The sequence below is a fragment of the Harmonia axyridis genome, chromosome 5 (genome assembly GCF_914767665.1).
Source record: "Harmonia axyridis chromosome 5, icHarAxyr1.1, whole genome shotgun sequence".
Taxonomy (NCBI): Eukaryota; Metazoa; Arthropoda; class Insecta; order Coleoptera; family Coccinellidae; genus Harmonia; species Harmonia axyridis.
In genome coordinates, this window is record NC_059505.1 from 41,683,423 (window position 1) to 41,695,954 (window position 12,532).

The 12,532-nt window shown below is 35.1% G+C and overlaps 1 protein-coding gene across 5 annotated transcripts in view; it reads left to right on the plus strand.

The window, feature by feature from the left end:
- Nucleotides 1-168: 168 nt before the first annotated feature.
- The window catches only part of LOC123679600 (kinase D-interacting substrate of 220 kDa B), a 32,230-nt gene continuing 19,866 nt past the window's right edge, over nt 169-12,532 (plus strand). The window contains exons 1-2 of one of the 5 annotated variants that reach the window (XM_045616966.1): nt 169-473; nt 4,119-4,386. In XM_045616966.1, coding sequence (XP_045472922.1) covers nt 4,258-4,386 — 129 coding nt within the window. In that variant the 5' untranslated portion in view covers nt 169-473; nt 4,119-4,257. Of the gene's footprint in view, nt 474-4,118; nt 4,387-7,817; nt 8,387-12,532 lie in introns of those variants that run through there. The other 4 variants (XM_045616967.1, XM_045616965.1, XM_045616963.1 and 1 more) reach the window with 4 other exon arrangements.

The following is a 12,532-nucleotide window of genomic DNA, read 5'->3' on the forward strand; positions in this document are numbered from 1 at the left end:
TTTCCACAGAGAGTAGAAATCGTGCTATTTACGTTTTCCATCTCTCGAAAAGAGCTGGTACTAATTTTATTACTTTGAACTATGGTTTGTAGATGGCGCAGCAAGCGTACATATGGCTGTAGACTACAAATTCTTTATAGAAAACATTCTTATTGATATCTGAATATTATAAATACAATATTTTTGTATAAGTGATAATAATTTCAGGTGGTTTTGGATTCATCAATATTATGTCTACCCAAATTTGGTTTCTGTGGAACATAGTCCTTTTGGTTGTCAAAATTTTCATCCTCAAATGTCAAGATGACATTTGCTTTACCTTTGCTTTAAATTTATTTTTAATTCTAAAACACGAATAATTGTGGTCGGTGTTGTTGATTTACAAAAAGCTATGGTCTATTTAATCAAGAAAGAAAGTTTTGCCAAAAATCTAATTATAAGTGTCTAGGTCCTTTCATATAGCGTCAAAAAAGGTGAGTTTAACAGACTAACCTTAAAAGTAAGTTTTCTGTTTTGAAATGATATGAACTGTTTAATGCGGTCAATTTTTTGTTGACACTTTGATTATTCTATTTATACTCCATCTAATTTCATTCATTCAAATTGTTTTCATGAATGCCTCATTCAATTATTGCTGTCCATTGTAATTTCCCTTTTGAATAAAGTGCTTTGTGCTTGCATTTCTTTGTTTACATGCTTATCATTCAGATTAGTTGATCAATGTTTTCATTGCCTTTTTTTACTATTTTCCCATTTTCGTAGCTGCAGAATTAAAACTACTTAGTATATGAATAAAATGAAAAGCTCTGTAATTAATTTTATTCTCCATATTAAAATGTGTAGAATTGTTTGAATTATTGTCGTTTTTTGTTACTTTTTCCTTATGAACTTTCAAAGGAAGAACAGTTGAATTATTTGTCCTCAGATATATTGAATTATCATAAATCATGATACGGTGATAATATAATTTTTTATCAAATATATGAGGAGATTTTCTTTATTTACATTCCTTAATTTTATGGTTTCAATCCTTCGTAAACAGTCTGTAAAGAAAGGCAAATATTTTGAACAAATTAATAACAATTGAACAGTTATTTATCTATAGATTCTCATTCACAGTGCATTCTCTCCGTCTTTCAGTATTTTTTTTTGCTTGTGGAAAATTTCACAAATGAAAATAATGAAATCATCTTGCTAATATTAAAATATAATAACAATTTTGTTGAGAAATACCTGAGTATCTTCGAGAAATGTTTAGAACACGATTGGTTCCATAGAAAGAGCAGAAAATGAAAATATATTAAGAAAGGTATATATAGAACTTCATATGATCCACAGATTATAAAAACACAAAGAACATGATCAATATTTGGGAACAAAATGCCCATTTTACATTTTATATCTTCATTAGATGTGAAAAAATTGACAATTTTTCAGTGCTTCACTACAACTTTTCATTACTTGTTTTTTTATTGAAGAATACACAAATCATTTGAATATTTATTGCTAGTCGTTGCTGTTCCATGTGAAAGGCCGACCATAACAATACCATAGTTATTTTTGGTTAAATGTTTCGATACTAACAAAAACGCAATCGGAAGCCTTAAAATCAATGTACTTCAGCAGAAGCAATATTGATTTTGCGTCATCCAATCATAGGTATAATGTGTTACTCAGATTCATCCAATTTATCTCGCAACTATTGTTATATGACCCCAGGTGGTTTCTCAATGCTGCCTCATTTTTTCTATTCTTGTTATGTGTTACAATGGAATGCATTCCTGAAATTGTTCAGGATTTAGCATCAGCTTGAATTTACGATAATAAAAAATAAGAGACAGTAGTTCTATTTATTTTAAAGAAAGTATAAATGAATGTTTAACAAATATTGATTAAATAGAATACAAATCTGCTAGGTGGTAACTAACTGAAAAAGTCATATGATACGAGCTTATTAGTCCACTAAGGAATTATCTAATCCAGTCTTGAAAATATCCATCAATATATTCAAAGTAAATAATACTACTAATACTTGTCGTGATCAACTGCAGCTGAGATTTCAAGGAATTCACATGGTGTATATAATATTCTTCAGTCATCGTCATTTATAAAATAGTCTATCTTCACGAAACTTACTGCATTGAACGAAAGTATAAACACTGTATTTTTTTCAAATTACGCACTTCATGAACAAATATCGATGAGGTCATCATTTGATAGATTGCTAAATCTAGATTACTTTTTGAAAATGAGATACCGTTTCTTATAAAGACTGAAAAAAAAACTGAGATACTCATTTCTAACAGCTTTACCTCCAGTTCTAAACATAACTGACATCGTGAACTTAGCTACCAACTGCACGCTGCTAGGATTCGCTTAGTATTCACTACATCCTCGGAGTAATAAACATATACAGGGTGTTTGGTGCTCAGTGAAGATAGAGAAAAGTCACCTCAGGATTCTCATTTTAGAGATACAGGTTCAATTTTGTTGCTTGTATAGGGGTTTCCAATAGAAATTTTACAATTCGAAATGTTTTTTATGTGAATTTTATCTACCAATACAAGAGTACTAGTACCACTTCCGAGTGTGTTACAATGAGATTAACTAAATAATGTCGTCCATGAATTTTTTCTAAATTTCTGTCAATAATCACAAATGAGCACTGATTTTGATCAAACAATCAAACAATTCCTAAACGTTGTTGAAGCGTTTATCTTCCCATGATTAAACAGCATAACCTACTGAACACAAATGACATAAGAAACGTCAAGAAATAGTACAAAGTGTTGCCCCTCCATTTTAAATTGTATCATTCCTATTGGAAAACCCTTCATAATAATTGTATCAATACATAAAATGTGGTATAAACCTTTCAAATATCCTTGAATCAAATATAAGCATAACCTCAAAAATAACTTCCACAGTTTGCAGCTCTGTGATAAGCCCTGAAACAAGCGTCAAAGAATAATAAGTAGCGTTCTTTCGAACTAATCTAAACCTTCAAAGTACATAATCTAATACCTCGCGAGCTAGGTTAGTTTGTATGAAATATGAGTTGTTCAGTTTAATTAGATGACTTAGATTGGTTCAAAAGAACGCTACTTTAGTTGATTGTGCCAGACATCTGTCAATAATGAGCTCAGAAATCATAGAGTAATAAACATAGATAAAGGAAGTATACGCAATTTTTACTTGTCCCCAACATGGTTAGATTACGTTGTCGGATTGTGATATATTTTAAAATACACAATTTTACTATATCGTTATGAATGCATATTATATTGAATGACATATATTTATTCAAGTGATTCCCGATTAAATATGCAAATTTGAATATTTGGAATCCGATATTTTTCCTAATTGTCGAATTTATAATAAGCAGAATATTAATTATTTTTTGTATCTACCTGCTGAAATCCAAGGTTTGGCAACTTTTGCTCCCCTAGTGTCATCGGTTGTTTCACGTCGTTTGGCGCATTGAAGTTTGCTTTCTGAATTTCTGATATATTTAGGTATTTATTTCAATATATTTTGAGTTAATATAAAACGTTGATTTACTATGGGACATAATAAGTGCGTTCTTTGTGGAGAAACTCGCGAATTGATTGAAATATCGTATCACTGATAGGTTTTCATTTCCGCGCGCTTCATGTCAAATGTGATAGTTCATGTTGGGGACAAAATTGCTTACTGAATATGATATATGCTCCCTCTATCTATATTTATTACTCTGAGTCAAAAATAAACGTCAAAATGGACACGAAAAAGGCCTAGCAACAATATTCACTTATTGTAAATGGCGAATGCTCCCTCTGTCTATGTTATTACTCTGAGACTGCAGCTAAGTTCACGCTGCCAGTTACGCCCGTAACTGGAACTGAAAAGAACGGGTTTAACGATGAAACTCATCGATTTATGAACCGCTAGTAGTTAAAAAAATGCAGTAACGTTACTTGTCGTCTAGCGTGGTATCATCGCGTCACAAAGCACCAGCAGCAGCGCGTCAAATCGCACGCGATGTCAAACAACAACATTACCCACGTCCACCATTTTATCTCTGAATCCCGCCATCAGACAGACGGAGAGCGTAAACCTTATTGTTGTTTCTCGTCTAGCCAGAGCACCATCAGGCCAGCCCCCCAAGATATTTGCACGTTTTATTAGAGTACAAGCGCAATATTTTAGCCTCTCTCTACCGCACCACTCCATGGAACTGACCGTACCGGCAGCAGCAGAAGCAGAAGAGGCGGCAAGATGTCCCACACCACCAGCCCTTCCTCGGGAAACAAGACCCTGTCCAGGTTTCTCCAGACGAACGTGAGGTACAGGTCCGTACCGACCGAACTTTGGGCGGACCTCAAAGGCAAACTTGGAAAGGAGGAGGTAGGTTCGAGTATGAAATTTTGTAAATTTGGGAAACGTCGTCGGTTTCGACAGATCTGGGTGTGTGTGTAGCAGCGTGATTTTGGTTTGGTTCGACCTTGGAACGTTGGGCAGTGGCGGGTTTTGGTGTTGGGAGTAGGGGGTTGCTTTGCAACAGTTGAGGATTGGGTTTTAGATTGGTTTTTAATGATGATGAGGTCGTTTGGTGCTACGACGCAAAACGAAGCACGTGGTTTTCAAAGGTATGTACTTAAACGTCAATTTTTAATTATGTCTGTGTCATGATTTGAAATAACAATGTTGGAAATGAATGATAAGCTTTTCGCTTTCTCTCAAATTGTCAAGTTAGGTTAATTGAGCACTTACACAGTGGATATTTTCAATTTGTATAAATGATCCTTGGAAGAGAAAAATTTAAAGATACTGTCGAAAGACTTTTCACCAAACATTGTGTCAGTGACGTCACTTGGATATGTAAACAAAAGAAAGTCTTTGTTTTAATATTGATTCTATCGTTTTCTTTTGTGAAGATCATTTTGACGTAAGTAATAACCTCATTGTTATGCCTTTTGCGCCTTATCTACCAGTTCTAAACATAACTGACGACGTGAACTTAGGTACCAACTGCACGCTGCTAGGATTCGCTTAGTATTCACTGCATCCTCAGAGTTATAAACATATACAGGGTGTTTGTTGATCAGTGAAGATAAAAAAAAGTTACCTCAGGATTCCTGTTTTAGAGATACAGATTCAATTTTGTTTCATTTTTTTTTCTTTCGTTGAAGGCATCAACTGCTACGGTCATTAACCCCTAACCTAACCATCACCAGACAGGTTTAACATCCATGACTCGCTTACGCTCGTCCTGGAATTTTGTCTATTCGTCCAAAAAAACCCTATTTTCCGGACTTGTTACGTAAATTACTATTTTCGAAATTTTTTTTTCCTTTTTCAATTCTGCAAATACGTAGTATTATGTGAGGGTTTGCGGTTTGGACCAAAAATCTACAGGGTGTTCATAAGAAAATCATGAAGTTGGACAACTCAAATTCATCAAAACTCAAAATTTTCAAATTAGATTATTTCAGTCGATTCTACGTGCAAAACTAGTGGGGGTTACTCAAGCAAACCCAATACCTTAAATGAATACTTCAAGAGTTATCGAGGAAGAACCTTAAATGCAAATTTTCAGCTCACCTTGACGAGCCGCCACTGGTGCTATTCGTCGTACTAATTAACACGCGTTGGGTTAGACAACGTCAATTAGCTGATATCAACATTTGTGCCGCAACATACGTAGTATTAATTGAAACGACGCTATATTATTAGGTTACTAACACTGCATTAAGGCTAGTTTACACAAACTCTGAATACCACCCACATTTTATTCGAATGAATATTATATTTGGAGCGTTATCTTTAAGTCTACCGTGGAAGCAATTAAATGATTATTGCTGCTTACTGGTTGATTATTTTTGGTGGAAAACTTTCTGAAATTTCACAAATTCGCATGGAAAAACCAAAAATTTATAATCAGTATTGTGATGAGTAATGAATTCTTAATGAGTTTGAGACTTGTAATGGATTTCCCTAATTCTATGGCAATCTCTTTGTTCGGCCATATCTTGTAGAACGAAATCGTTTGGGAATATCTCAGTTCCACACATATTTCATGGTTTTATTTTATTATTTAATGTTGGTATTCGGAACTCTGCTGTCACGGATTTATCTATTATCTGTGGAATTTGTGATACGAATAACTGTTCTGCCAACAAATATTTTTGATTGCAAAATCATAAATATTTATGGAAATATTCCATTAATTTCCATATAAAAATCAGTGAACTAGAGAAAATAATGTATAATACTTCTTTCGAAAGTTTATCATAACACTCATTTTTAATTTTCAACCCATCGAAAAATTTCAATTCTTTCTACACTTGTAAACTAGCTACCCGAACCAGGCAACCCAAAATACATCCTTTGAAGTGTCAAATTCTACTCTAAGATTGTTAGAAAAAGGAAAGCCTTTTTTTCTTTTCTGTACGATTTTTTCGAAAATATTGTGATGATTAAATCTATATAGATAACTATATTTGCACTGAAATGATCGCCACTGGGGATTCATCAAGCTAAGTAGCTTGACATTTTAACCTACTAATTGACTCGAAAATCAAGCTCCTGAAAAATTACATACTTGAGCTTGGCTTGACTTGATTTTAGATATTTATTGCTTGACTTGATATTACTTGAGCTTGATAGGCACGCGTCGCACGGCATATATTTCTGCAATCTCGTGCGCGCTTAGACCAAATAAGGGGATTCCTCGAGCGTCGAGAGACTGAAGCATTCGCCAGTGTGACTTTATTTGTAGTTTTCTCACATTTCTATGGAATCTATTGGTAGATTCTGTTAGTTTCAGAAATATCTTTCCAAACTTGGCCAAAATGGCCAGAAATTTTTTTATCAACGCCAGAATCTTCAGCTCCTGTTGAAAGACAATTTTCCAGAGCTGCTCTTACAGTTACAAAAACCCGCACTAGGTTAGGCGACAAATCTATAAGATGCCTCATGTGTCTTAGATCCTTGATGAAAAATCAAACAAAGCCTGGAGGTTTCTCAATATTTAGAAACTTCATTTTTTTGTTATTTTTTATTTTGTTATGATTTATAGTGATTTATTTCATGTTTCTATTTCAAAAAAGTTGATATTTTCGGTTATTTTATACAATAAGTTCACACAATAATACTGTTGAAAATCAAGTAGCTTGATATGATTCAATTACTTGATAAATAAATACTTGACTTGAGCTTGACTTGAAATCAAGTCAAGCTCAGGCCAAATAGCTTGAAAATCAAACCAAGCCGTGAATCCCTAATTGCCACACAAAAAAAAGGTTCAATGGAAACAAACGCTTTCAAATATACATGAAATTGCATTTTTAAGAACTCTTGATTGCTATTTATTTGAGAAATTTTCATGTAAATTGAAGATATCCACGCTTTTGAGCTCAGTATCACTTCATGACTGAGTAAATTTGAAAAATATCAGTCATTTCAGCATTCAAAATCGTACGACAAATTTTGAACCTTTTGAAAAGGTTTATTGTTGAAAACAATAATTTGTTTTCGAAAGTACTGGAAAAAGTCACATGTTGAGTTTATTTCATGATTGCTACCCAAGTTGAATCACTTAAAATCGAATAATCTCAAAATCTCATCAAACGATAACGGAAAAATTGTATAACCTCGTCCTTGAAAAAGGCTTTATAGTTCACTCCGTTATCACACAACGTCTCACTCCAAAAAAATACTGGAAGAAACCCGACAACCAGAACAGCCATCAGTAAACATCTCATTGTTTCAAGATAACGAAGATTTGTCATCAAGAAAACGTAACTATTTAATCAGAATCTACTAAAAAACACAGTTCGAGTACCTCTGCCGTAGATGACAAGCGGCGATACGTAGAAAAAATCTTTTATCAGAAATTATCTACTGGTATCAGTTCGTCTAGATCCGTAACCTCATGTTCGTCGTGGTGTCAAGGCGTTTTGAGCCAGTTTTAGGAGGAAGAAGAAGATAAAAACTGCTATTTTCGTAACAAGGGAACTGCACCACGTCCGCGATATGAAGTTTACAAACATTAACAATAACATCGCGTATTACTACAGACGAAAATTGATAACGTTTCAGAGCAATGTTATCGTTTCTTAGCGCCGCCAATCTGAGAAAAATAACGAGAATCTACAACAAAATGCGGGTTTTTCTTTCTTCTCGTTTGAAAACTGTATTTGTTATACCGTCAAGGACTTATAGTTGATGAGGTTTGGTATCGAAAAAGTGTAGTGGTATGCCTAGGACAAAGAGTTTGTCCGGTAGCTGTTCCAGTGATAGTAGCAACGAGAAGTTCCCCTTGATTTTCTTTCAACCGAAAAGCTACGGAACTCTAGTGGCCAGTTATGAGTTTTTGAAGTACGCCAAGAGCAGAGGAAATCAGGTAAATTGTCAGTATTTTGCTATATCGACTCTCCTAGGTCTCTGTGGGACCTCTCACTAGTCTAAGTCTTGTAAGTTTCGTGAAATTCCTACATTGAACTCAAGTTCAAGTCACACTTAATTGAAAAGTACTTTACTTGACATTGAAAAACTACTACTTGACTTGAACGTGAGTTGATTTCAAGTAGAGCTCAAGCTATTTAAGCTTGAGTCAAGTAGTTTGAATATCAAGCCAAGCCGTGAATCCCTAGTTTTTTTTACACCTTTTATTCTTTCATGAATTGAATATCAGTATTCTGTTTTTCACTATAAAATAACTGAATCATCACTCAATTCTAAGATCCATGTGTTCGATTCTTTACTTTAAACTTCAGAAACAAAATCTTCTATAATAACCTCTTCTCTTCTTGATTTTTTCACATCTGATTCACAAGGGGTTTTTCAAATTTCTTATAAAGGGTGTTTTTTAAGAGCTATAGAACTTTAAATTGCAATAAAACAACGATGGATTATTCGATTGACATGAATTTTATATATCCGCAAGATAATCTTGCGGCATTACATTTCAAATATGATTTCTGGCATATGATCGTCACGGCTGGCTCGGATGTAGTCCAATATGGACGTCCAATTTTCGATGACTTTTTCTAACATTTGTGGTCGTATATCGGCAATAACACGGCGAATGTTGTCTTCCAAATGGACAAGGGTTTGTGGCTTATCCGCATAGACCAATGACTTTACATAGCCCCACAGAAAGTAGTCTAGCGGTGTTAAATCACAATATCTTGCAGGCCAATTCACAGGTCCAAAACGTGAAATTAGGCGGTCACCAAACGTGTCTTTCAATAAATCGATTGTGGCACGAGCTGTGTGACATGTTGCGCCGTCTTGTTGGAACCACAGCTCCTGGACATCATGGTTGTTCAATTCAGGAATGAAAAAGTTAGTAATCATGACTCTATACCGATCACCATTGACTGTAACTTTCTGGCCATCATCGTTTTTGAAGAAGTACGGACCAATGATTCCACCAGCCAATAAAGCGCACCAAACAGTCAGTTTTTCTGGATGTAACGGTGTTTCGGCATACACTTGAGGATTAGCTTCACTCCAAATGCGGCAGTTTTGTTTGTTGACGTAGCCATTCAACCAGAAGTCTTCATCTCTAAACGAAATAAAATGGACGTAGTGCGCGATACGTATTCCGCACAGAACCAATATTTTCGAAATAAAATTGCACTATTTGCAAACGTTGTTCAGGCGTGAGTCTATTCATGATGAATTGCCAAACCAAACTGAGAATAAATCACTTGATAGCTGTTACACCCGTTACTTGAATCATATCAAGCTAGTTGATTTGTAGAAGTTTTATTGTGTGTCACATCAATAAAGAAATGATGAAATGAGAAGGAACTTAGCAAAAAACACTATCATTTATTTAAGGTTTCTTAACATTGAGAAACCTCCAGGCTTTGTTTGATTTCATAATTTTCCATTCAGGATCTAAGACGCATGAGGCATCTTATAGATTTGTCGCCTCACCTATTGCGGGTTTTTGTAACTGTAAGAGCAGCTCTGGAAAATTTTTCTTCAACAGGAGCTGAAGATGCTGGCGTTGATAAAAAATCCTTGGTCATTTCGGCCAAGTTTGAACAGATATTTCTGAAACCATTAAAAATCTACCAATAGATTCCATGAAATGTGAGAGAACTGCTAATAAAGTCACACTGGCGAATGCTTCAGTCTCTCGGCGCTCGAGGAATCCCCTTATTTAGTCTAAGCGCGCACGAGATTGCAGAAATATATGCCGTGCAAAGCATGCATGTCAAGCTCAAGTAATATCAAGTAGTTTGATATCAAGTCAAGCAATAAATATCTAAAATCAAGCCAAGTCAAACAATAAATATCTAAAATCAAGCCAAGTCAAGCTCAAGTATGTAATTTTTCACGAGCTTGATTTTCAAGTCAAGTAGTTGGTTGAAATGTGAAGCTACTTGGCTTGATGAAAGTGGCATAGACCTTATCTTTCTCGTGGTCCCAAAGAGTCTAAAGGTGTCAGATCACAAGATCTTCGTGGCCAATTGTAATTACACAACCAGGAAACTTTTCTTGCAAAAGAGTTCTGGGAAGTTTTTTCTCCAAACCTTTCAAGTCCCGAGATGCTCTCAGTGCCCATCGAATTAGGCACAGCCTGTACATCGCCAACACGTGATATCAATTCATAAGCCGCTTAGAACAGAATAACACTCAATAAATCTGTCCCACAGTTTGTGTGCAACTCATAAATGGTTATAAAAAGCTCGTACTACTCCTATTTATCGATCGTCCAATTTATTAATATTGATACCAAATTCAACGATGAAGCAAATAGTGTTAAGGCTCAGGTATCGTCTGTATAAACAATCCAACTTCGACTATTGTCTCATGGGCAGTCTAAATAACCATTATGAAGTCAATTGTTTCAACTGTTCGATAATTCTACTAATAATCTGACTAAACACGATCAGTAGTTGGGCAAAGCATATTTGGTAGCAACGATCTAAAATATTTGCTCTCGTAGATAGGATAGGATACATAACAGTAAACATTAATCTTTGAATAAAACGAAAATCTGTTCAGTTCGCGCTGTTGGCAAACCTGTAATGGTTTCGAATTTTTCTTAGACGAGAAGGGCTATGTTCCGAGGCGTCAGGAGGATCCAGGTGAATATGAACTTTTTTCGGTGGTTATTGTAGACATCTATAATCATTTTTGCTTCCTCTCTGAGCACTTAATATTTCGAAAAATTTTTCAATTGAATGTGATACTCAAATTATTCCTTCAATATTCGTAGATTATAGATAATTCCAAATAGAATATATTTATTGAACGATTTCAACATTTACACAGTTGTGAGAAAAAACACCCAAGAGAGTGTTTTTTTGTGAATTGTATACATATTTTTTGATTCATTCTCCTTACTTTTTTGATAGAAGTAAAAGGGTTTTTCAATAAGGGTTTTCATTTTGAATAGCGCGCAATGTGGGCGAATGACAGTTTTGAAGCTGTCTTTTTTTGGTATTTGACAAGTCAAAACTACCCCTAAAAATGAAACGCTACACTCGTTAACAACGAATTGAAATTGTTAAAATTCACTACAAGAATGCTAAAAACGTTGCAGACAGAATTCGCAAAGCTAAAGCATTTTTGAGTTGTCGTGATTTGTAGTACGATTTGTCTTTCGCTTTAAAATAGGCCTCAGTTTCGGCGATTACTTCTTCATTGTCGCTGAATTTCTTTCCAACGAGCATTCTTTTGAGGTGTGAGAACAGGAAAAAGTCGCTGGGAGCCAGATCTGGCGGATACGGTGGATGCAGAAGAAGCAATTCGAAGCCCAATTCTTGCAATTTTGCCATTGTTTTAATTGATTGTCTTGATGAAACAGCAGCTTTTTTTCTTCAAATAGGGCTGTTTTTTAACGATTTTTTCCTTTAAAAGATCCAATAACGCTTTATGATATTCGCTGTTGCTGGTCTGGCCCTTTTGGAGGTAATCAATGAATATTATACCTTGCGCATCTCAGAATACTGATGCCATAACCTTGCCAGCTGACTGTTGTGTTTTTCCTCGCTTTGGATTCGGTTCATCGTGTGCAGTCCACTCAGCTGACTGTCGATTGGACTTCGGAGTGAAATGATGGAGCCATGTTTCATCCATTGTCACATATCGACGCAAAAATTCAGGTTTATTGCACTTAAACAGCTTCAAACACTGCTCAGAATCATTAACACGTTGTTGCTTTTGATCGATTGTGAGCTCGCGCGGCACTCATTTCGCACACAACTTTTTCATGTACAAATATTCGTGAATGATAAGATGTACACGTTCAGATAATATCTTCACAATGTCTGCTTTCTCGATCAACTTCACTTTACGGTCATTCAAAATTATTTTGTGAACTTTTTTATTTTTTTGTCGGTGACAGCCTCTTTTCGTTGTTCACTGCGTTCGCCGTCTTCAGTGCTCATTTCATCAGGTTTAAACTCAGCATATCAATCAATTATGGTTGATTTTTCTGGTGCAGACCCCGGAAAATCTTCATCAAGCCAAGATTTTGATTGTAAGACTGTATTTTTCCCTTCAAAAAGCAATATTTCATCAGTAC